The 26,970-nt window shown below is 42.8% G+C and overlaps 1 protein-coding gene, 1 long non-coding RNA gene and 1 pseudogene across 2 annotated transcripts; all 3 read left to right on the forward strand.

The window, feature by feature from the left end:
• LOC130136646 (mechanosensitive ion channel protein 6-like) overlaps positions 1–12,542 on the forward strand; it is a 28,724-nt pseudogene extending 16,182 nt beyond the window's left edge.
• An 884-nt stretch (positions 12,543–13,426) lies between these two features.
• LOC130136677 (pentatricopeptide repeat-containing protein At1g26460, mitochondrial-like) lies at positions 13,427–14,604 on the forward strand. Its single transcript, XM_056306782.1, has 2 exons — positions 13,427–13,841; positions 13,951–14,604. The coding sequence occupies exons 1-2, from the start codon at positions 13,749–13,751 to the stop codon at positions 14,287–14,289; spliced, it is 432 nt and encodes a 143-aa protein (XP_056162757.1). The 5' UTR covers positions 13,427–13,748; the 3' UTR covers positions 14,290–14,604.
• A 10,409-nt stretch (positions 14,605–25,013) lies between these two features.
• On the forward strand, positions 25,014–26,083 carry LOC130136668 (uncharacterized). Its single transcript, XR_008815454.1, has 2 exons — positions 25,014–25,104; positions 25,201–26,083. It is a non-coding gene; the product is annotated as an uncharacterized LOC130136668 (long non-coding RNA).
• The last annotated feature ends 887 nt before the right edge of the window (positions 26,084–26,970 follow it).

The raw sequence follows: 26,970 nt of genomic DNA on the forward strand, positions 1-26,970 counted from the left end.
TCATGTATGCAATGCTTGATTTCCGACTCAGAGCATCCGCTACTCTATTAGCTTTTCCAGGATGATACATAATCTCGCAGTCGTAGTCCTTAAAGAGTTCCATCTAACGACGCTGTCTCATGTTCAGTTCCTTCTGGGTGAACAAGTACCTTAAACTTTGATGGTCCGTATTAATCTGAAATTTCTCCCTACACAAGTAGTGTCTCCAAATCTTAAGAGTGAAAATAATCGCGACCAATTCTAAGTCATGCGTCGGATAATTCTATTCATGTTGCCTCAATTGCCGCGATGCGCATGCCACTACTCTTCTGTGTTGTATTAGCATGCATCCCAATCCTCTTAACAATGCGTCACTGTAAATCTCATATCCTCCCGGACCCGACAGAATTGTCAACACTGGCGCGGTCGTCAACCTCTGTTTTAATTCTTGGAAGCTCCTTTTGCACTTATCCATCCATTCAAACCTCGTCTCCTTCTTTAATAACCGCGTCAACGGCGTCGCTAATGCCGAAAACCTTTCCACAAAGCGTCTATAATAACCTGCTAGACCCAAGAAGCTCCGAACCTCGATTACTGTTATCGGTCTCGACTAATTTGTGACGGCCTTAATCTTTATCGGGTCCACTGCAATTCCTCTCCCGGGTATCCCATGTCCTAAGAACGCCACTCGATGAAGCCAGAATTCGCACTTACTGAACTTAGCGTAGAGTGCATGTTCCCTTAAGGTCCGTAGAACCTTTTCCAAATGTACCTCATGCTCGGCGGGACTCTTCGAATACACCAGAATATCGTCTATGAATACAATCACAAACTGATCTAAAAATTCCTTGAATACCCGATTCATTAAATCCATAAAGGCTACAGGAGCGTTCATCAGTCCAAACGGCATCACCGTAAAGTCATAGTGTCCATATCTCATCCTAAATGCCGACTTCGGCACGTGCTCCTTCTTGATCCTCAATTGGTGATAGCCAGTCCTCAAATCGATCTTAGAAAATACTGACGCCCCTTGTAACTAATCAAATAGGTCATCAATCCTTGGCAACGGTTACTTATTCTTAATGGTCACCTGGTTCAGTTGTCTGTAGCCAATGCACAATCTCAATGATCCATCCTTTTTCCTCACGAATAGCACTGGCGCTCCCTATGGAGACGCACTCGGATGAATAAAACCTTTATCCAATAACTCCTGCATTTGAACCTTCAATTCCTTCAATTCTGACAGCGACATCCTATAGGGCGCTTTCGAAATTGGTTTCGTCCCTAGGGCTAACTCAATCACGAACTCCACTTCTCTATCAGGTGGCAGTCCCAGCAATTCCTGAGGAAAGACATCGAGAAAATTGCACACCACGGCTATGTCCTTTAGCCTTGGTTCCTCAACCAACTAGTCAACCACAAAGTAATTATCTTTCTACACCTCAATGATAAAGCTCAATCCATCCAATTTCAATCCGGCGATCTCCCAAAGTAAATCACTCCTGCTCTTTACAAAATTCGAAATTTCCAAGCGATAACTCATCCTTTCAAACCCGTCCAAAAATGCCATCAGTAATCCATAAATCCTTAAACCGATTGTGCCTATTTACCATAAAATCGATTATAAGTCTTACATGACCACTCAAGCGATAATTTCAAAATCATCTCCTATTGCACCTAATATCATCTCATAACACATCTAGACTTTCAAGGCGCATCATCCGCTTCCTTCTCAGCCATAACATATACTTTTCCTTACGTCCTTAGTCGATTCTGATTAATCTGCGGGGCAGCTCTCGCTTAATGTCCTACCTGCGGTCGCTGCGATTGCATTAGTGACCTAATCTGTCGGTTCAACAATTTCTCACTCGGTGACCTTACTGTCCACATCCACGACATGCTTCACTTCTACCTTGGCAATGGCCATTCCTATGCCTCTTTCCATAAGACCGACATGCGACGTTGGAGTGGTAATTCGGCTTCCCAAAGTTCTTTCTTACTAGAGGGACAAATCTCCGATTCTCTATCATAGGCTTCTTTCCAAAGTTCCTATTGTCCCTAGCCGGCGCGTACCGCAATCCCGAAGCGGCAGCCCTTTCACTCATATCCATGTCAACCATCGAGCTCTCTCATACAACTCATTGTAATCCCTTGAGATTCAAAAGTATTAACTGATTGTGGAATTCCGATTCCAATCCATCCCGAAACCTCCTTATCCTATCCGCATGATCCTTGACCATCCTTGGTGCGTACTTAGGCAACCTTACAAACTCGACCTCGTACTGATCGACTGACATCCGATTTTAGCGAAGCTAAAGAAACTATGTCATTTTCTATCCCCACGCACTCTCTGAATATACTTCTCATTGAAGGCCTCGACAACGACACCCCAGCTTGGAATTATGTCCTTCGAATTATTCTACTTTGGGGGTCTTCTTACCAATCATCTGCATTTCCTCGGAGTTGATATATAGCCAGGTTCACTTTCTCCTCATCAGTGCACCCGAATACCTCAAAAGCCTTTTTCTAAGTCCTCTATCCAAAGTAATGTAGCCTCAGGGTCACCTCTTCCCATCGAACCTTGCAGGTTTAACTTCAAAAATTTTCCAACCAACTAACGCATCTGTCTGACTGCATTAACTTGCCCTTGACCTTGATTCCCAACATTCCCATTAAAATTCCAACTTCCTCGCGTGCCCTTAGAATTCCATCCACTCTGGGATCCTCTGCAACTCCAGCTTGTGAACCTACACGACCTCGACCTCGACTGCTCAAACTCACAGGGTCACACCACTCACTTACTTGCTATAATTCCACTCAGGAATTAGAGACCTAGGCCAACTATACCAGTCTAAAGCCCTAGGCAGTGATTCACAACAATAATTCACTTAGTAGGCAGCCAATCATCCATGACACCAAATCATAACCACAATTCACAAAGGAGGCAGCAAGTCACCAACAACACTCGTTCACAACTAACAAGTTTTGTGCACTTACCTCAAGTCCAGACGCATCTGCACTTCACACATTATTGCATAAAAATCACTCAGCAATCACAAACAAACAGTCTGGGGTACGCATGACACACGAGTCTCCCTAACTGGCTACCCCAAAGTCATCGCTCCTTATCACTCCAGGTTTCGACCAACTTGGATCGAGCTGACCTTGCTCTGATACCAAATCAATCGGGGTGTCACGCCCCGCACCCTACGAGCGCGTGATCATCCCTCGATGGTCGATCATTGAATGTGACATCCCAGGCACGTCGCCGACCCAACCCAAACATCAGAGCTTAGGCACGCGCGGAAACAAATAGAAACAACCCAGACAATTAATAGTGACAAGGGGTAGCAATAGCACGAAACAATAATTGTAATTCCTACACTTGGCAGATACATACGACGACCACAAAAAGACAATCCCCAAGCTAGGCCACAACAACATACCCACATTCCTCGAAAGATGCAATGGTTCGCAAACTTAACTCCTCTACAAAAGGGAAACTCAAAATACCAGGTACTTGACCCGTCCTCAATCTCCGAGATGCCCTTGCAGCGTCTCCAATCACTCATGGTCGCGGATCTGAAATGGTTATATAATAACCGTGAGAACGAGTCTCAATAAGTAACCCCCTATACCCCACGTAGGCCAAAGCGTACCCAGACAAGTCGTACATGCAATCTACCCCATAACATATAAAATTCGCATCATTGTACTTACCTCGTCATCAAGCCCATGCCAACTCTGCACGTTAGTCACAACGTGATAATGTAATAATAGTAATTCAATAACAAATCACAATCGCTCAAACACCAACCACACTTGCACTCATTCCATCCAATTAACTCAACCATACATCCAACTAGCCAATTCAATCACACGCTCAACCAGTCAATTCAATCACGCTCAAATCGCATGCATGGCCGAAATTCTTTCTCACGACCCGCGCCACTACGCCTCAGGTCCATTCTCACTGCCCGCGCCACTGCGCCTCAGGCCCATTTGGCACACCGGCCATTCATGCTTTCACACGGACCGCCGTCAACACGTCCCAAGTCCGTAGCCCTCCGATCAATCCGGGCTCAATTCCAATGACCGAAGTAAACACGTCCTGGTCCAACACACCTTTAACGGGCCACCGTCAACACGTCTCAAGCCCGAATCCATTTGGCACATCGGCCATTCATGCCTTCACACGGACCGCCGTCAACACGTCCCAAGTCCGACTTTCCATTTGGCACACCGGCCATTCATGCCTTTACACGGACCGCCGTCAACACGTCCCAAGTTCGACTTTCCATTTGGCACACCAGCCATTCATGCCTTTACACGGACCGCCGTCAACACGTCCCAAGTCCGACTTTCCATTTGGCACACCGGCCATTCATGCCTTTACATAAACCTGCGTCAACACGTCCCAAGTCCGTAGCCCTTTGATCAATCCGGGCTTGTAACCGACAGGCATACACACGCCATTCAATTCAATCAATTTCACGCCAATTCCACCAAGTGATCCATATTCACAATTCAATCCAATTCACGACACGCCACACCAAGCGATCCATATTCACAATTCAATCCAATTCACGACATGCCACACCGACCCACAAACTCGACATTCAGTCGGCCACATACGAACATCCCAAACATGCATATAATTTCATCCAATCCAACTAACACAATTATATAACAATATAATTAAATTAAACCGTGCCCTAACCGTTCTAAACCCTAAACAAGTCTATAAAATACCCAAAGTACTAGGTAGGGTTTAGAAAGTCACTTACTAGGTTTTGGCCCGGGAAAAGTCGGCTCAGGCCTAAAATAGCCCAGGTGAACAGTGCCGGTTAGGCACGGGCGAGGGCGCAACAGGCGCGGGGCTCGGCCACGGCTCGACACACGGCCCGGCGACTTAGCCACAACTGGGCACACGGCTGGGCACAGCTGGGCAACGGGCTAGGCGACTGGCAAATGGCCGGGCGAGCAGGTGCGTGATTGGGACACGTGGGCAACGGCTCGGCCACGACTTGGGCGACTTGGCCACGGCCCGGGCACGCTCGGCCACGGCCCGGAACACGCTCGGCTGGCTGGCCGGCGAGCTGGCCGGCTGGCTGGTTGGGCGACACGGCGACAGCGACGGCGGCTGGACGGCAGAGGCTCGGCCATGGCCGGGACAATCCGGCCAAGTCTGAGCTAGGGTGGCCCAGGCTGTCCAGGAGAGCACGGCGACTGCTGGTGGCTGGCAAGGGTCGCTGGGGGCTAGGTGGTGGCAAACGGAACAGCGGCGGCAGCCGGGACGGCGGCGCGCGGAGGCGGTGGAGTCGGGGAGCCGAAACAGGAAAGAGGCTGGGAAGGAGAGAAACAGGGGGAAGGAATGGTCGCACGGCGGCCGGAGGCGGCATGACGGCGTAGCGGGCGATGGGGGCAAGGCCGGACGAACTGGCCGGCGGCCCGGCGGAGCCTGGCCACGTCGGACGCGGCAGTGAGCCGAGATGGGCAAGGGCAGGCTCGGCCCGACGAAGGAAACAGGGAAGGAGAAGGAGAGTGAGGGGGGCTCGTGGTGGCGACGGTGTGGCGGTTGGCGGGGCGGCGGCGCCAGGTAGACAGCGACGGTCGAGCGGCAGTCGGACGAGCAGGACCGAAGCGGAGCAGAACCAGTCGCGGGAGGAAGAAGACGACCGAGGAAGAAGAAGAAAGAAAATGAGAAAAGAAAAGAAAAAGGGAAGAGAGAGAGAGAGAGTTGCATGGGGTGGGGTCTGACATGCAGGGGGAGGGGATGTGCGTAGCTGGTGGGGGAGAAGACGCGCGCGCAGAGGAGAGAGAGAGAGAGAGAGGAAACAAAAGTCAAAGCACTCGATCACGACCCAACAGCCGAAATTCAAACCTGAAAACGATCCTACGGTCCAAATTAATCCTGGAATATAATAAGGGACAAAGGCCAAGTTAATTATATCAAACTACCCCGAGGGAGGTCTACTAGTCCAAATCCGCACCCAGTGAAAAATCCACTTTTCACATATTCCGGGCAATATCGAGGCTAGCCACAATAATATCGACACCGTCCAATTAAATTCGTCCCGGAACTCTAACAAATTCGACACCAAAGTTTGGGCTCTAAATAACGGCCAAATTCGATCGAGTGCAATTCTAGCGAAATCTCAATTTTAAAAATAATAACCGGGAGTAATCAGTTCTCGGGCGAGATTTTTACTATAAGCACACTGACGAATTACACATTTTATAAATCCCAAAAATGGGTCGAAATTCGGAATATCACACACAGCCTATTGCCTTTGAAAAGAAAACCCTCCACAACCAGAAACTGTTGAAAGGACCCTATTTTGCACTTCCTCCAAATATCTCCAAAAGAAGGATCATCAGCATACAAATCCTTAAAAGAATCAAAGCCCAAAACTCTCGCTTGCATCGTAGACAGTAGAGAATGTCTTCTGCTCAATGCATCTGCTACTTTATTCAGCGCTCCTGCCGTATGTTTAATGGCAAAACTAAAAACCTGAAGGAACTCCACCCACTTTGCATGCCTAGCATTCAACTTATGCTGCCCATTAATGTACTTCAAGGCTTCATGGTCAGAATACAAAATAAATTCTTTCGAGATAAAATAGTGCTTCCAATGCTCTAAGCTCCTCACAATGGCGTAAAACTCCTTGTCATAAGTCGAATATCTTCTCTTCGCTTCATTCAACTTCTCACTGTAGAACACCATAGGTTTATTTTTCTGGCTCAGGACACCCCCAACACTAACGCCTCAGGCATCACAATGCACCTCGAAAACCTCACCAAAATCTGGAAGCACTAAAACTAGGGCTTCAATCACTTTTTTCTTCAACAACTGAAACGCAACGTCTGCCTCTTTAGCCCATACAAATCTATCTCCCTTCAGACAATCCGTAAGAGGCGCAATAATAGTGCTAAAATCTCGAATAAACCTCCTATAAAAGGACGCTAGCCCATGAAAGCTACATACCTCATGAATATTCTTCGGAACCCCCTAATTCGTAATGGCTTCGACCTTAATTGGATCCATCTGAATGCCTTCCTTTGACACAATATAACACAAAAAGGTTACATGATCAGTTAAAAAGTGACATTTTTTGGTATTAACATATAATTTATGCTCCCTCAATGTCTCAAATACTCTTCTCAAGTGCTGCACGTGTTGCTCAATCAAAGTACTAAAAACCAAAATATCATCGAAATAAATGACAACAAATTGGTCAATAAAAGGACAAAAAACCTGATTCATCAGCCGCATAAAAGTGCTCAGCACGTTAGACAACCCAAAAGGCATCACCATCCACTCATACAAACCATCTCTAGTCTTAAACGCCATCTTCCACTCATCTCCAGGTCGCATCCTAATATGATGATAACCACTCCTCAAGTCTATCTTCGAAAAGATAACCGCCCCATGTAACTGATCAATCAAATCATCAAATCGTGGAATAGGGAATCGATACTTGATTGTAATTTTGTTAACAGCTCTGCTATCTATGTACATCCTCCACGACCCATCTTTCTTAGGAATCAGTAAGGCCGGCACTGCACAGGGACTCATGCTCTCTCGAATTGCGCCTTTCTCTAACAGCTCCTGCACTTGTCTCTGCAATTCCTCATGTTCCTTAGGACTCATTCTGTAAGCTGCCTTATGAGGAATAACAGCTCCCGAAATAAAGTCAATACAATGTTGAAATGTCTCTCATGGGCGGCAACCCAGGTGGCATCTCTTCCGGTACGATATCAGCAAACTCCTCAAGTAAGGGCAGAATTTGGGTAGGAATTTCAGGACTGTCAGAATTCCGCTCCATCACTACAATGGCAAAAAGCCCAGGCGCGTTCACTACCTCTTCTTGAAATTCTAACCTGACAGCAGATTATTCTTCACTTCCTTTCTCAAATCTGAAGGACCTAGGATAATGGTTCGGCCATCCTTCTTGAAGGTATAGGTATTTCTGAAACCATCATGCTATGTCTTTCTGTCAAACTGCCACGGCCTCCCCAATAAAATATGGCAAGCATCCATTGGGACTACATCACACCACACCTCATCGATGTAATTTTTTCCAATCGAAAATTGCACAAGACACCTTTTGCTCACATTCACCTCGTTCCCTTTTCTAAGCCACGACAGTTTGTATGGTTGAGGATGATGTTCTGTTTTCAACCCCAACTTTTCCACCATAGTCGTGGACACCACATTCTCGCAACTCCCGTCATCTATTATCATGCTGCATACTTTTCCTCTACTAGTGTACTTAGTATGAAAAATATTATGTCTAAGCCACGATTCATCATCCGCTACAACAACATTTAATATTCTTCTAACAACTAGGGACTCACCAGAATCAGCATAGATAATCCCTTCATGTTCCGCATCCGCATTCTCTTCTTCGCCTTCAGATTCCTCATAAACTGGACCTTCATCAAAGACTGGATTATCAACAAGCGTCACAATCTGTCGGTTTGGACAATCAGCAGCAAAATGCCCGAATCCCTGACACTTGAAATATCGCTTGGCTGCAGTTCCTCCCCTGCTAGTTCCAGTACTACTCTGCCCCTCCTTGGATGCAGGTTTAGAACTCGCATCCTTAACTGCGACTAGTGTCAAATTTGCTGCAGATGTTCCCACTTTTCCTCGGGATTCTTTGCCTGACCAACGATTCTGAAATTTGGAATTCACGTTCATCCTTTTACACTGACCTTCCACCTTCAAGGCCAACCTGCACACATCCTCATAGGTCCAACATTGCTGTAATTGGACAACATTAGAAATTTCATACCGCAAGCCTGCCAAATATCGAGCAATTGTTTGCTCGTCTTCCTCAACCACATCACAATGCATCCGCAAACGATCAAACTCCTCGGTATACTGCTCGACCGTTAAATCTCGCTGCTTAGTGTTGTGATACTCAATAAATGCCTCCTGCTTATAATGAGTAGGTAAAAATTTCTTTTGCAACAATTTCTTCATCTTATCCCAGTGGTTTACTTTTGATTTCCCCTCTCTAGCACGCTGCCTTTTCACATGCTCCCACCATATCGAGGCATGTTTTCGTAGCCTAATAGCCACTAATTTAACTTTCTGCTCTTCAGTCAGATCGTTAATATCAAAGATCCTCTCTGCTGTATGTAACCAATCAATAAACTCATCAGGATGAGCCTTACCATTAAACTCGGGAATCTTGATCTTCATCCCGAAAATTTGCGAAGAACGCTGATTTCTAGGTCATACTCCTCGATTGCGCCTCTGGTTCGGAACCTCGAAAGGGTTTACGTCCTCCTCTTCATCATCGGATGGATCCTCAAATTCTGCTTCTTCTTCGGATTGAACGCCCAACCTCGCCTCTGCAAGTTGTCGCTCCAAATCCTAGATTCATCTTCTCTGTTCTTCAATTTCCACGTCTCACAAATCTCTTAGACGTGGTTGGTCGTCTGCTTCAGGAATGCCTCCACGCCCCCGGCCACCACGAGCCCGCCATCCATGACCGCGATTCTATTTAGCCATTGATTCAAGCAACCTGTGCTCTAATACCAATTGATGCCGAAACGCGAAAGAAAGATTGACTGAACAAGAAAATTCAACAGAAGAACAATTCGTCCTCCAAGTATGATTATCAAATCAAAATATCCAAAGTTTGATTAAACAAAACCCTAAAACAAGCTTATATATCCCCAAACTTAACCCTACTAGGATTAGTAAACATCAAAACGTAAAATTACGAAACTGCCCTTTACTAAATTAACCCATAAAAAATACTAAAAATAAATAAAAACCCATCTAAACGACCCCGAATCGCGAAAATCTATCGTTAGTCATGGCTGTGAGTATTGATCAGCACGCCGTTTCGCTTCAATCGATCAAATTTGAGCTCAATCCGAGATCGTTGACTTCGAGCCCATCGGTTCGTCTAGTTGCATAACGGTTCCACTGGTCCCCTAGGTGCATCAGCGACTCTAAAGTGGGACATTTGAGCTTTAATTTGGAGTGCGCATCCATTTAACTTCTTCAAATCCGATTTTGACAAGCTTTTGGCCTCATCTGGATGCAGTTCCATATTGCCGAGGCAAGAAATTTCCGAAAATACATAACCAAGGAACTGAGTTTAGTGTACAGTTTCTAGGCTTGAAGAACCTACGATGAACACCCTCGTTCTCACCACCAACTACGTACAAGCAGTTGTTTATGACACATGAACCAAAGAAATGCCGTCTCCGAAGCATGTCGGGGGCACAGTGCCATTTATTTGTCCTCGCATTATAAAAAATCACTTGTCTCATTGAGCTCTTTCAGTGGGTCTTGACCTTAATGCGGCTTAATTGCCGGAGAAAGGTAGTAGGAGAGTGATAGTTAGCTAAAGAGTACAGAAGAGTCCTAGAGGAAAGGACAAGGGGGAAGAGGGGATCATAATCGATCACTTGCATAAACTGAGTCACAAGAATGTATCTGTCTGGAACATGAAGGGGCTAATGAATTTGGTGCGGTATGGGAACCTCACGACACTAGATGAGTAGATATCCGGTGATGATGATGAATCTTCGAAGCAAAAAAATAGCGAAAGTGAGGTGAGAGGTATGGCGAAGAAAATTTTCCAAGATGTGACTTAGCAGGGATCCAGATGCGCCTCATTATTGTGATCTTTTAAATTTTTTTGTTCTACTCTTTCCTTGTCCTAATGATCCCTAACCGTGTCATCGTCTTGGCCATATTAAGCCTTTATATTACAGTAGGCCAAACTATTCGAGAAGAAGCCCCGAACTTTATCTTATCAATCAATTTTGGCATCATTTTGTAAAATTATTTTCGGAGCTGAATAGTCTGCTCTGCTAAAATTCAAAACTACCCATTCTCCATTAATCCATGCCGTGTCTTTCCATTTATGTTCTCTTTGTATCTCTATCAGCTCTATAAACTTCTTAGTCACTAGTCTAGTTTTTTATCGGTCTTTTGACTTGCTGTTTCATGTCGGGCACATATGCCTAGAGGACTTGATGCGATTTATGCCAGAAGATGAGGCTGTTAAGACAACGAGTCTACTTGAAAGAGTATCTGAGAGCCAGAAAATTAGCAAATCATCCTTAAGAGCTGGGTGGTAATAGATCATAGAAAGTATCTAACGTTGTTGTCTTGACTCTTTTAGCACTTGATTGAAAGGTTGGTAGAAGTTAAACGAGGTCGTGTATAAGAAGAAGGAATGAATAACAATGTAATTCTGAGGTAAATCATGGGATGTTGATATACAATTAAGAGATAACTAATTGTGACCTCATCTGTGGTCCTTGACAACCGACCAGCCTAAAAGTATCCAATTCGCCACAATGGGAACCTCTCAGCCTTTGTGTCTAGGATTGCATTTAAATGGTCATTTAAGGTTCAATGAAAATGCAGCAATTTGTTCAATGTCTCACCAAAAGTATTAAGCAAGATAACTTTTTATCGTATAAAATAAAACCTTAGAAGGCGCCAGTTGTTATAGATTTAACATATATTAGTCTAACTTGTCGAACCAAAGTTCAACAGATTAATCTCTAGAAATCTAGTTAGTTTAGTGGCTGTTAAGGTAATAGATCCTGCTCTTGATGTGAAAGGATGAATAATTATTGCTAGTTATGAGTGCTCATGAGCAAAACTTCTTATTGAATTAATATTTTCAAAGTTGGGTCAAAGCACTCTCTAGTTTTAATTTAGATGCAAAATAAGACCATTTTCTATTGCTCAAATAGCAAAAAACTAGTTTGCGCTTTTTAAAAAATGTTGATATAATGAAACCAATTTATTGCACGAGGCTTATAAATGCAATCTTCTTGAATTGGAGTTACTCGATTACAATGTCTATCTAATTGTGTTGAACTTCTATAGTTGCAGTGTCCACTAATTGAGTTGTAAGTTTCCATTTGGATGTACTGCAAGTTCTGCTTTCAAAGAACTAAGAGCACTAACTTTGATGCATGGATGGTACTAAGGCAGTTGTGAACAAACTCCATCGGATGGTGAATATTCTAGTTGGCATACTCATAGCCATTATATGGCTCGTTATACTAGGAATTGCCACGACAAAGTTTCTGCTTCTAATAAGCTCCCAATGGCTGCTTGTGCTTTCCATATTTGGAAGCTCCTACAAGATGACATTTGAAGCGATTATTTTCTTGTTAGTGATGCATCCATTTGACGTAGACCATCATTGTAAAGTCAATGGGGTCCAGGTACACAAGTGAATAAAGCTCTGTGCTTTCAACAGATGTTCAAAATATATTTTTTTAAACATGATGCACTGTGTTTCAAATGGTGGTAGAAGAGATGAACATCTTAATGACTGTTTTCCTAAGATATGACAACCAGAAAGATAATAATTCCGAACATTGTTATTGCTACCAAGGCCATCAGTAACTACTATCAAAGTCATAATATGGAAGATGCAATTGAATTCTGTGTGCATATATCTAAACCAATTGAGAAGATTGCCACGATGAAATAGAGAATAACAAGAACAATGTTTGGAATTCAACTACATCTCCCATATCAGGACTTCGATAGTAGTAACTGATGGCCTTAGTAGCAAAAACCATGTTTGGAATTATCATTTTCTGGTTATCGTATCTCAGGTAAATAGTCGTTAAAATAATCATCTCTACCACCGTCATCTGAAACACACTGCATCATGGTTTAGAAACATATATTTTGAACATCCGTTGAAAGCACAAAGCTCTATTCGCTTGTGTATGTGGACCCCATCGACTTCATAACGATCGCCCACGTCAAATGGATGCATCACAAACAAGAAAATAATCGCTTCAAATGTCATCTTGAAGGAGTTTCCAAATATGAATACCACAAGTAGCAATTGGGAGCTTATGAGAAGTAGAAACATTTTCATGGCAAATCCTAGAATAAGGAGCCACATAACAGCTATGATGATGCCAACTTGAATGTTCATCATCTGATGGAGTTTGGTCACAATTGTCTCGGTATCATCAAGAGTCAAAGCTAGTGCTTTTCGTTCTCTATAAGTGTTACCCTACATTACATCCAAATACTAACTTAAATCTCAATTAGTGGACACTGCAATTACAGAAGTTGAACACATGTAAATAGACATTGTAACTACTTCATCAACGTAACTCCAATTCGAGAAGATTGCATTTATAAGCTTAGTGTAATCAATTGGTTTCATTATGTCCACATTTTTAAAGAACAACCAACTAGCTTTTTTGCTATTTGTGCTATAGAAACTAGTATCATTTTGCATCTAAACAAAAACTATAGAGTTTTGTGAGCCGACTCTGAAAATATTCATTCAGTAAGAACTTTTGCTCATGAGCACTCACAACTAGCAATAATAATTTCCCCTTTCGCATCAAGAGCATAATATGTTATCTTTACATCCATTAAACTAAGTAGATTTTTAGAGATTAATATGTTGAATTTTGGTTTGACAAGGTTGATCAACATTTGGAAAATTTCAAAATGTGACACAGTCAGGGTTCATCAGGCCAGTGAAAGAGTAGAACAAATAAATTTAAAAGATCACAATAATTAGGGTACTTGGATCCCCGCTGAGTCACATTCTGGAAAATTTCCTTCACCGTTGCTCTTGCCTCACTTTGTTTGTTTATTTGCTTTGAAGATTCATCATCATGACCAGATATCTGATCATCCACTGTTGTGAGGTTCCCATACTCACTTGCTCCTTTTGGCAGATCAAATAAATGTTGCCTTGAAATATGTAGATCTAACTCTGAAATCTGGCTATATGTTGTTGATGGAAGTATTCTCTGAATGTATACAAAGTTGTGTTAAGAAAGGCAAGTTGGACACATTGGTGTTGATAATTGAGAGGTGCAAGGTATGCCATTAACATGTTCGGTCCTGATCCTTGAAGTTCTACACTTATATATGTGCATTTCTTGGTTTGTCCTTTCCATTTGTGACTTTGTTCATGCCAATGTTCTTAGGCAATGGATCAAAATATTGCTCTTTGTCCACCGTGGAGTGTATGCAACTACATTGTTGAAATTGCGATGCAAGATGACAATAGCAAATTAGCATTTTATGCATTGGAATTTATGGTGAAATGGATTGCTAGAGGCGAGATGGCAAGGCCTCCTGTTCATCTTTCCATGGATGAAGGGCTGGTTTTATCGACACTTGGAATTGCTGGAAGAACATTTAGTTCTACTCTCCTAGATGCTTCTTGGGCAATCGTGCGACGGTCTTTACGGCAACAGAATACACCTAGTCCAGCTTCGTACATATGCTCTTCCCTAGCTGGGCAATTTACAGAGGGCCTTTAGTACGTTGCATGAGGTTGAGACTGCCTATGGAAATCTTTAGGAGCAAGCTGAAGATCTTTTCTCTCCATTTACATCTCTAAATCCATTGGTGGTTGCATGCAATTATGAGTCCAAAAGTTTTCATCCACTAGGTGTCCATGCCATGTTTGTGTTCATTGAAATCCTAGATTTAACCTAACCATTCTAAAAAAGGAAAAACCACAATCAATGTATTGAAAGTGTGCAATAAAGTAAAATCGAAATAAAAGTGCACAAACAGCAACCTAGCATCGTCTCTAAAAGAAAAAGCAATAAAAAAATCCCTATGGTAAAGCTCCAAAGGTTTATTCAATTTTGAATCAAATTTTGTTTAAGCCCAAAATGTTTCTTAAAAGCCCTAAACTAAATGAATTTTAATTTTTTTTTAGCTTTTCCCACATTTTTATATTTTCCTGAATTTTCTGAATTTTTTTATTCTTATTTTTTATTATTGAAAAAGAGACTTCGGACCGGGTCAGGGGAACCCAGTCTAAATGGCCAGTCTGACTGTGGGTCTTGCTCGGACCACAGAGGTCCAGGTTGGGTCTGATTTTCGGATCACTCTGGGCCCAATCTAAATATAGCCAACTTATCAAATTTTGTCCAGATTCAATACCAATTTCGGTCGGCCCATTGTTTATCTTTATCTGATCCATATCTCTCAATCTTATAACACTCGGCCCAGATCAATTAATCATATCCGACCTGACCTCTTTATTATACCCTTTTTTACTTTTCTATTTTATTTTTATTATTTCTTTTCTTATTTTCTGTTCTTCTTCACCGTATATCTCATGCCGGAGCTTCAGCCAGATGTTGACAACCGACATCACCATCCACCACCAGAACCATAAGATAGAATTAGATGAATATACGACACTATCAGTCTCATATATAGTGGATTTCAGCTTGGTTTAATCTTATTCAGAAAATTGGACTCTCGGCTACCTATCTACATAAGACAGAACGTAACAGAGGATAAGAGGAGAGAGTTTTACCTGGTTCGTGGCTGCGAAAAGGCGATCGACGACGAAGTTAGAAATCGTCGGACAATGTGGTGGCAATAACCACTAAGATGAATCGCCAAACTCGACGACGATCGGTGGTCAGAAAATCATGATCTCTCAGGCCGACTCGGCTCAGTGAAAGAAAATGCAAATCTGAGAATGATTTTCTCTCCTTGTGTGTATATCAGACCGGAATTTTCGACTTCAATCCCTCTTGATCGATCCAAACCGATTCCCGTACATCCTCTTCCAAAGGCCAATTTTCACCGAGGAGGAAGAGGAGTGACCTTGCCGATGATCACGTGTAAGGTGGTGGAAGCGGCAGAAGGCCGGCGGCGCCGGGACGTGAGTTTTTGAAAGAGCGATTGCCCCACGTCGTCTCCCTTCCCCTCTTTTCTCGAGTGCGTGGGCTCTCTCTGATGCGAATTGCGGGCGCCTGCTTTCTATTTTGTGAGGAGTCTCTATCCCTAAACAGATTCTGCTAGAGATAGATATCCATTCCACGACAGTCTCTATCCCAAAACAGATTGATGTTGGTCGTGATGTTGCTAATGGCCTAATTTTGAGTGCTCTCTTCATGTAGTTATGCTGATTTTGGCTCTCGGAATTTTGAAGGCTCTGATCTTCCCCCACTTCCCCTTGTTAGGCATAAACTGTACCGTAACCATTTATCTTTCCTTTTCTTTTGTATGTTTTTCGATTCCGCCTTTTTGAGTTTTGACAAAATTAGATCTGTTAAACGGATGGGTCGGGTCGAGTTTGGGTTTGGTCGCCATCTAGTCAACTAGCCATCTTGAAATGAAATAGTTGCCATTACTCGAGTGAATTTTTTTTTTAAAAAGTTTATGTCATTTAAGTGATAGTTTAAAAAGTTATAGTACCAAAATGAGCACTATATGAAAGTCATCACACTGCTAGTGTCATTTCACATTTGCCATGCTTTTCATGAGTTGTGTACGGTGAAAATCAATGTGAGAAAATGTAAATGAAATTCAGTATCTCCAAACATCGTTTTCTTTTGCTTATGATGTAGAACAGTTAGCCTGTGATTATCTTGAAGAATGTAATCGTCGTAATCGCTGGAAATCTAAGCAGTTTTTCTGATTATGCAGTTTTTTTTACTTTAGGCAATTTCGAATTATCAATATTTCGTTTGATTTTATTAAATAAGATTAGATTTGATTTTATTTTATTAGATAAGATTTGATTTGATTTCATAAGATTAGATTTGATTTGCTTTGATGTTATCTTCATTAATTCGGATATCTTTAGGAGTCCTATCATTATAAAAGGACGTCCAGCTTTGTATTCAGATAATTAAGAAATTGAATTGAATTACAGTCGAATCGTGGAAGAATTTTCCAAGTTATCGCTTCTTTCTGCGTCATTTGGTATCAGAGCAGGTTTCTCCTGTGACGATGGTGAATAACGTGAATGTCAATCTCCCTGCTACTAAGGGCCGTGAGAACGAGCCTATTACGCGGGCTGAATTCAATCAGTTCGTGGATCAAACCGATCGGAGGTTTCAAGAGATCCTTGATGCCATCCAATGTTTGTCCACAAACCATGCGCCTGGCATTCTTCCAGCCGAGCGAATTCCTGTCGTTCGTGATCCCGAAGATGCTATGAGGCGTGGAGGAATTCCCCGACAAAGGCGTCAAGACTATGTCGAGGATACGGAAGACGAAGACGATGATTTCCAGGAGATGCAGATTCGTGGTGGTTGCCGATACAGGGGATTCCAGGAGGAGCATGTTCGTGGGAATCGACTTCGGGAAGGATATCGACGAGATCCTGAGCAGTATCAACTAAAGGTTAATCTCCCTACTTTCAATGGGAATTTGGATATTGAAGATTTCCTTGATTGGCTTTGGGAGGTCGAAAAATTCTTCGACGCTATGGATATTGACGAGGATCGCCAAGTGAAACTTGTGGCGTACAAGTTGAAGGGTGGCGCTTCAGCTTGGGGGGAACAGACTCAATTGACACGACGTCGACAAGGCAAGGCTCCTATTCGATCATGGGGTTAGATGAAACATAAGTTGAAGAAGAGGTTCCTCCTAACGGACTATGAGCAATTGTTGTTTCAGCAATTCCAGAATTGCCGACAATTGAATAGATCGGTCCAAGCTTATACGGAAGAGTTCCTTCGACTCTCCGCTCGCAATAACCTGAATGAGTCCGATGCACAACAAACTGCTAGGTACATTAATGGTTTGCGACTTAATATCCAGGATCGGGTTTCTTTGCATCGACTATTCTCTGTCGAAGACGCCCACGATATGTCACAAAAAATTGAGGTGCAATTGGAGAGGACTAGCCTTAGTACTCGTGGTAGCAATTATTCGGGTCGTGGGTCATTCGAGAAAGGAAGACAGCCTGATGTTGCAAGTTCTTCTAGTCAACAAACACCTTATTCGAGCCGAGTTCCAGGGGGTACTACTGGGATGCCTAAGGAAGCAGTCGTAGCAAGCAATCGCACTACCAATCAGAATACCTAGAATCCATATGCCAAGCCCCAACCGATCAAGTGCTACAAGTGTAACAAGTTGGGCCATCGTTCTAGCAATTGTCCTCATCGTAGAATGGCCAATATCGTTGAACATGACGAAGATGTGTATAAGGAAGATTGGGAAAATGAAGAAGAAGTGGGAGTGGAAGATGAAGTGGGCGAGCAAGTTAATTGTGTAGTGCGTCGTCTATTGCTTACCCCACGGATAGAAGATACCCAGCGGAATCAGCTTTTCCGCGCTCGCTGTACTGTCAACGGCAAAGTATGCGATATCATTATTGACAGCAGAAGTTGCGAGAACATAGTGTCAAAGGCCTTGGTGGATCACTTGCAACTAAACACGGAGCCGCATCCCACGCCCTACACAATCGGGTGGATACGCAAGGGAGCAGAACTTAAGGTAAACCAATTATGCTGTTTACCTATTTTGATCGGAAAATCATATCAAAATACTATTGTCTATGATGTTGTGGAGATGGATGCGTGTCATGTTTTACTGGGTCGGCCATGGCAATATGATGTTGATGCTACACACCGAGCTAGGGAGAATACGTATTCTTTTGTGTGGAAAAGGACTAAAATTACTTTGAGACCGAAGAGTAATTCCCCTCAGATTGTGAAGAAGCAGAATGCAGGGGTTATGATGAACATCCGAAAGCATGAAGGGATGTATATGATTGTGGACAAGGGCGACCAGCAAGTTGTGGTTCGTGTTCCCGACATTCTTAAGCCCTTATTAAAGGTATTCAGTGATGTTATGCCTAAGGATTTACCTGACGAATTACCTCCTTTGAGGGATATCCAGCATGAGATTGATTTTCTTCCATGTGCTAGTCTTCCTAATTTGCCGCATTATCAGATGAATCCGAAGGATAATCAGATTCTACAGGAGCAGGTGGGAGATCTCCTTCGAAAGGGCTTCTTGCGTGAAAGCAAAAGTCCATGTGCAGTTCCTGCGCTTCTCACGCTAAAGAAAAATGACACCATGCTTATGTGTGTAGACAGTCGTGCCATTAACTGGATTACTGTCAAGTATAGGTTTCCGATTCCACGACTTGATGATATGCTAGACAGACTTGCTGGATCACAGATTTTTACGAAGATCGACCTTCGAAGCGGATACCACCAAGTTCGCATCCGTCCTGGCGACGAATGGAAAACGGCCTTCAAGACAAGTGCGGGTTTGTACGAATGGCTTGTCATGCCGTTTGGACTCACTAACGCGCCTAGTACTTTCATGCGTTTGATGACTCAGGTTCTCAAACCTTTTATTGGCAAGTTTATGGTAGTTTTCTTTGATGATATACTCATATATAGTCCGGATGGGCGTCAACACATGGAGCACTTGAGGGATGTCCTACTAACCTTGCAGCAAAATAAATTGTTTATTAATCTGAAAAAGTGCAGCTTCATGACAGAACGCCTCTTATTTTTGGGTTTTATTGTTGACGCAGATGGACTTCACGTTGATGCAGATAAGGTGGCCGTGATTCACAATTGGCCAGTTCCAAAGAATGTTGGCGAGGCTCGAAGTTTACATGGTCTTGTAACATTCTATAGGTGTTTCATTCAAGATTTCAGTACTATTATGGTCCCGATCACTGACTATTTAAAGAAGGGCAAATTTCATTGGGGAGAAGAAGCTTGGACCAGTTTTGCTCTTATAAAAGAAAAACTCTCCACGGCACCGGTATTGATGCTCTCTGATTTTGAGAAAGTGTTCAAGCTGGATTGTGATGCTTCCGGCGTCGGGATTGGCGCTGTCTTTCCCAAGAAGGTAAACCTATAGCCTTCTTTAGTGAAAAATTTAATGAAGTTCGCCAGCATTAGTCGATGTATGAGCAGGAATCTTATGCTGTCGTGCGAGCTATAAAGCATTGGCAGTCCTATCTTTATCAGCAGGAATTTGTTCTTAACACCGATCATCAGGGCTCTTAAATATATCAAGAGTCAGAAGTACTTAAATCGAATGCATGCACGATGGGTTTCTTTTCTGGAGCAATTTAATTTTGTGCTTCATCACAAAGCAGGTCATTTAAATAAAGTGGCAGATGCGCTGAGTCGACGTGCTGCGACACTCGTAATCATGCGCACTGATGTTGTCAGTTTTGATCACCTATATTCTCTTTATCCTGAGGATGATGATTTTGGTGAGATATGGGAGAAGTGTTCTGAAACAGGTTGTCATGGCGATATGATAATTCAAGAAAAATTCTTGTTCCTTGGCAATAGATTATGCATTCCTCGTGGTTCCTTGCGTGAACAACTCATTCGAGAGCTTCATGGTGGTACTCTTGGCGGACATTTGGGGCGAGATAAAACTGTAGCATTGGTGGAGGAGCGGTACTATTGGCCTCAACTGAAGCGAGACGTGGGGCGATTTGTCAATAAATGCTACATTTGTCAGACCGCTAAGGGCCACTCTCGGAACACTAGTCTTTATACCCCCTTGCCTATTCCTTCGGGTCCTTGGGTAGACATATCGATGGACTTCATGTTGGGACTTCCTCGCACTCAACGGAGTTTAGATTCTGTTTTCGTGGTGGTTGACCGGTTTTCGAAGATGGCGCACTTCATCCCTTGTAAGAAAACTTCGGATGCTTCGCATGTGGCAAGTTTATTCTTTCGTGAAGTAGTCCATCTCCATGGTGTGCCGAAGACAATCACCTCCGATCGTGACACGAAATTTTTGAGCCATTTTTGGCGTACTTTATGGCGTTTGTTTGGGACTGATTTACAGTATAGTAGTTCTTTTCATCCCCAAACGGATGGTCAGACGAAAGTTGTGAATCGTACTATGGCGGATATCATTCGCTGCTTCTGCAGTGATATGCCTAAGCAGTGGGACCGGTATCTTGCTCTTGCTGAGTTCGCCTTCAACAACTCGGTTAACCGCTCTACCGGTACATCTCCCTTCCAGTTCGTTTATGGGCGTACACCACAGCATACTCTGGATTTGGTTCCCTTGCCCAAGATTCCTGGCTATAGTATCGCGGCGGAGAATTTGACGACCATAATTAATGAAGTCCAAGCTGCTGTTGCTAATCAATTGGCTACTTCTAATTCAAAGTATAAGGAGGATGCTGACAAACGGTGACGTTCGAAAATTTTTGAGGTAGGCGATAAGGTAATGGTTTTCCTACGAAAGAAGCGTTTTCCTGTAGGTACCTATAATAAACTAAAGCACAAGAAGATTGGTCCTTGCTACATCCTGAAGAAGATCAACAACAATGCCTATGTAGTTGACCTTCCTGGTGATCTCAACATTTCCCCTACATTTAATGTGGCAGACTTATTTGAGTATCATGCTCCCGATACACCCCTTTATCCTAATCATAACTCGAGGGTGAGTTTTCCCGAAGAGAGAGGGAATGATGTAGAACAGTTAGCCTGTAATTATCTTGAAGAATGTGATAGCCGTAATCGCCGGAAATCTAGGCAGTTTTTCTGATTATGCAGTTTTTTTTACTTTAGGCAATTTCGAATTATCAATATTTCGTTTGATTTTATTAGATAAGATTAGATTTGATTTGCTTTGATGTTATCTTCATTAATTCGGATATCTTTAGGAGTCCTATCTTTATAAAAGGACGTCCAGCTTTGTATTCAGATAATTATGAAATTGAATTGAATTCCAGTCGAATCGTAGAAGAGTTTTCCAAGTTATCGTTTCTTTCTGCGTCAGCTTAAGCTCTTAAATCCTATTCAATTATAATTACGAAAGTTTAGTAAACCGAGGCAAAACAATATTTCGCCTTAATATATAGAAATACTAGGGCAATGTTAGACAAGACGGTGAGTTCATCTATATAACAGTATATGGCTCAAGGCCTGCTATGAAATTTAGATTGGTCATTCAAGATGTATAAGTTAGTCAGAGAAAGTCCAATAAATCATGAAAATAAAATATATTAAACTTGTAACAAGCTTGTAATCTACAAAATTATGTGAATATCATTGTTTTTTCTCGGTTGAATAATGTCTTTGTTGAGATTTTACTGATATTAAAATTAAAAAGATAATTTACATCCTCTTATATTATGCGTTTCTATTGTAGTTAAAAGCAATGTCGATTCTTTGCCCTAAATTTGTTGTAGAGGAAATACGTAGATGCTGAAAAACTAAAGTGAATTAGATGTAGTTGGATTTGATTTTAAATTTTCACCTCATACAATATAAAAATAAATATTTACTTAAACAGAAATACTTTGATGCGATTATCAAATGTCTTAAAATAGTGAAATTTTCTTTCTTGCAATAGACAAAATTAAATTTCCAAAAACGAAGCACCTTTTCACCATAAAAAAAGAATGCATTTGAGGTTATGTATATTATTGTCCTAACTTCAATGATATATAATGAAATTTCAACAAGATATTGTTTCTTTGAAGAAAGATAATGATGTAGAATAACATACTAGCTGAAAGTGTGTCCTATAGAATATTTAGTTTTCTCGGCATCGTTATACAATTGCAATTGGTATGCCAAAATGGAATTGAATGGAATGAAATGCGGAAGGACTGGAATGATGATAATGCCATTTGTTTGGTGAATTATGCAAATGGCATAGAAATTCTTGTGTCTGGTTGTAGAGATAATTTCTCACACAAAAAAATCAGTTTTATCATGATTATATGAAAAATCCGAAAGTTACGCGAACTGACGTGAATATGTAAGTCTTATAGTGCTTTTCAACAACACAATTGACAAGATTACAAAACCCAATGATGATACGTGAGTACGAATTGCTGACCCTAACTATTTTTAAGAAAAAAAATTTGTGGGAATGAAATTATATGAGAATTTATTAATAAATTTAATTTACATTGTAAATGTTTTAGTACAATTTTACTAGATTGATTAGATTTTATAATAATTGAATGGTGTGTTAACATCGTTTTTTTAAAATATAATCTTGAATTATCATATTGTACATTGATTTGAATTTATTAACTATAATATAATATTATTAATCAGTATTTATTTCGAATAGTGTAATTATCAATATTTCTCTATTTTTATTTACAAAGATGACTTGTCTAGCGCTAATCATGTCTTCTTATTATTTATTATTTATCAACTACAATTCAAGCTTACCAATTATTCATTATTGAGTGTGCTAATATCATTTATATTTTATATGACATAAATATTTGATTTTCATAATTTCTTTTTTCAGAATCGAGGAATGGAATCATGATAAGTGGGGGAATCATAAATGCTTTCTTCTAAAGACATGTTAGCCCAACAATGTCTTCTCCAACCCAAATCCCAGGCCTCAACAATCTTTGACAACAACGTGGACGAACGTCAGGAAACAGGAGAGAGCGAGCGATCGGGCGAGCTTGCATCCCGAACCACCGCGGTCACGTCTCGCCACCAACAGTGATCTTTTCCGGCACCTCCAACACCCCCATGGTTTAGATAATAGATGAAATCTATGGCTTTTGTGAAGGTGGGTGTTGACACCTATTTTTAATTGTCCAGGATTAATTGCACAAAATTTAGGAGTTAATTTTCTTTAATTCCTAAAAAAAAATATTTCTATTTAATTACATTGCATATAGATATTAGGCACGTTTGCATTAATAGGGTCTATTAGAATATTTTTTTATAAAAAAAACTAAAAAAATTAAATTAAATTAAAAAAATCCGGGTTGGGCCGGGTAGACCTGGCCCTTTTCTTTTTCCTTTTTTCCCCGTACGGGCCCAGCCCACTTTCCTTTTTTCTTCTTTTCCCCCGCTTGAGATGGGCCCGGCCCGGCCGAGCTCCCTTTTCTTCTTCTCCGTCCCCTCCCCACTGCCGTGGACACCGAGAAGCAGAGGAGCAGAGCACCCTCTCTGCACCGGCCTAAGATGGCCAAAAAAGTCTTGAATAGGAGCATAGGCCGGTGCAGAGCATTAAACTGACGACTTCCGGGGCAGAATCAAGTGGCCGTCGGCCATGAAAAAGACCAGAGGAAGAGAGAGAACAGGGGGGGTCGGCTGGTTCGGTTTTGGCGAGCAAGAACAGAGAGGCCGTGAGAGACAGACCCAGAGAAATTGAGCGAATTCGAGAGAAGACAGAGTGAAGAGGGAGCCTAAGTCAGCCTCACCGTTGCGCGTAACCTCCGGCCGCCGAGCCAGGGGCGGTTCTGAACAAAAAACAGAGAGAGAAGAGACAAAAAGAAACCGAGAGACCTTACCAAAAAAAAAAAGAAACCGAGAGATTGGGAGAGATTTTGAGAGAAATTGTGAGAGCTGAGTGTTCGCAGGTTGAATAGGGAAGCCAGCCGGCCTCATCGTCGCCAGCAAGCCGACCGGCGACTCCCGGAAGCACCCCCCCGACCAGTAGGTTCTTCTCGCCCTTTTTTGTACCCTGCTTTCCCCTGTTTTCAAGCGCAGGTTGGCCGGGACTCGCGCCGGCCGTTAGGCGCGAATCCCGGCCCATACCGATCCTCCTCCTGGTCCATAGTCGCCGTCGGGAGCAATCCATAGCCGTCGGAGCAGGCTGGAACCTCGAAATAGGTCAAAACTCCCCTGTTTAGGTCATGTACTCTACATGTTCGACGAAATGCCCACATGAAGTCCGTTTGAGACGATCCTCGGCCGGCGATGTACAGGCTGTCCGGAAACCTTTGAGCCCTTTCAGCGGCTTGTGACGGCCATTGGAAGCCGGAACAGGTCAAAGTATGACCTGGGTCGACCGGCCAAGTTCCGACCGACGTTTGGGCTCAACGAGCCCCAGTCGGAGCTTGACTGGCTACCGCTCCGGTCCGCCGTTCGGCGAGCCGTCGCCCCCAATTTCTTCAGCTTGGAGTGCTGAGGAGACGGGGACCAATGGCCGGGCAGAACAGCCGGCAAATCGCCGGATTTCTGCCCGGCCGAGCGAAGCTCTAAAACAGGGGAAGAAACCGGGTCTGTGAAGGGGGAAAATCCGGGTCGGATCCGGGTCGGCGCGAGGAGCCCGATTGGTGAAAATTATCGCAATGGAAATCCAAGCAGCACCGCCATTGTTGCTATAGATCCCATGGATATGACAGAAAGCATGCAAGAGGCTATGCGTAGGTCAAACTTGGACATGAGGTATACATGAGTATGTATTCGGCACTTAATTATCCTTTCCTTTTGCACTTTATCTTTTTCTCCATTCATTCTTTACCTTTTTTGGGCCACTTCTGCGTTCCGATTCCACCTGTCTTGGGCGTTTTCACCTCTAACTTCATTTACGGACCTGCAACGTGTCATTTATGAAGAGGAAAGGGCAGCATATGTTGAAGCCATCAGACAAAATATGATGTGGGACTTGAGTACCGCCACTTTCAAGCATTGTGTTTCTGTTACTGTTCACCTTGCGGCATTTATTTTGACTTTCCGCGCTTATTTTCCATCTAGGGATGGGAAAGCACATCCGCTTACTTTTATTCATCACACCTCAACGTATCAGGCTTCCATGTGCAAGTTAACAGAATACTGGCGAGAATCTATTACCTTTGATGCCCATTGATTTTGTGTCACTGTTGATTTGTACTGAATGCACATCTCTTTTTCGTTGGTTTTTTTTTTTTGCAGTTTAAGCCCTGCCATTAGAGTATTTCAGGATCGTGTGATAGAGAACGAGATTTGGGTAAATAACTAACCTACATTCAGATATTATGGGACAGTGAGGATCAGTCAACAGTCTTGCTGAAAAACCTCAAGTCTGCTCATGAATTTTGTTTGTTTCTCTCAATATTAACAGTTGAAAGGGAACTCTTTGAAGTCAAGTTTCAATAGCTTGTTATTGAGTGATCCGTTTTCGACCCCTCATTACACCATTTATGCTCCGAAAATGTCTTCTAATGTCTGTAGAGACTACTTGCCTTTCAAACAGATACTGAAGCTGGTGGATGAAGCAAAGAGTTTGGAGATGGAGGTCCAGAGAGGGCGTGATTCGAGTTCAGGTCACCGGGGAAGTGTATATGGTCAGAGAAGCGGGCCTAGTCCACCGGAGTCGAGCAATACAAGGAGCATCATCAGTAGCCCCAGCAGCCGAAGCAGGAAATGGCCCCAGTGAATTGCTAAGCTAGCCTAATCTTTAGTGCATTCTGCAAGGTGTCGTGTCCGGGTGATATATTTGCTTGCCCCGATTTGGTTTTGCAATCTTTTGAACCATCCGTGGGAAGTGTAAGATGTGAGGTTTGTTCGCGGTCCCTGTTCTTCAGCTGTAAATCGCGTGGTCCATTTTGGTCGGCCATTATACATACATTAGCGAAAAGGCGGACTTTCCGCAGCCACATTGTAATTGTTTATCCGGCATCATTACTACATGCTAGACGTGCAGACATTCCAGACCTGGGGCAGCTGCAGATGAAAAGCTCGAACTAGGAAATTAGGAACAGTGGAATCTCTTGTAATCCTCATCATGAAAAGGAGCCTGATGGCCAGTGACATGAACCTTGAGCTGTGTGATGAATCTGTCGTTTGAGCTTTTGGTACATCCACGCAATTCACCAAACTATTTGTACTGTAATAACTTCATATAGACCTCCAAGACGACGGCTCTTAACCGGAGATGCCATGATACATATGGACTCGCAAAATAGGTCCATCGCGAGCAACCCTTAACTAGAGACTAGCGAGCTAAGGCCCAGAACTCGAGGGTTGCCTTTTCTGTATTGTGCAGGTTCGTAACTGCGCATCGAGATGCTCGATTCTCGGCAGCTTAAGCCCTGCCATTACTTAGGGCGAGAGAGAGAGAGAGAAAGAGAGAGATTCGGGCAACTGGACTACTTTTTGAGTGTGCCAGAGTTACTACTATGGCGTGATTCTAGCACAGCATTGCGATGCGCAATTGTCACTTATATTAAGCCTTTCGAAAGTTTGAGGAAGCTCGGGATTTGAAAATTGTCCGTTGGCGGCGCGTTAAGAATCATGTGACCTATGAATTAACACTAACAATTCGATCATTTGATCATTTTCAACACTAAAACAACCGTGACCATGATGTGTCTAAAGCAATCTTCCTGCTTTTCTCATTTGAGATATGAACACCCACACTTCATCCGTCGCCGAGTATTAAACCCCACAAGACCGAACTGTGTAATCATGAAGATAAACCTGCGTTGGTGCTAAAAATTAGAGAGAAAATCACATAGACCGCATGATATTGGGAAGAAAAGAAGA

Source organism: Syzygium oleosum, unplaced genomic scaffold (assembly GCF_021117445.2).
Source record: "Syzygium oleosum isolate NSW1041296 unplaced genomic scaffold, Sole_v2.1 Sole_v2.47, whole genome shotgun sequence".
NCBI classification, from domain to species: domain Eukaryota; kingdom Viridiplantae; phylum Streptophyta; class Magnoliopsida; order Myrtales; family Myrtaceae; genus Syzygium; species Syzygium oleosum.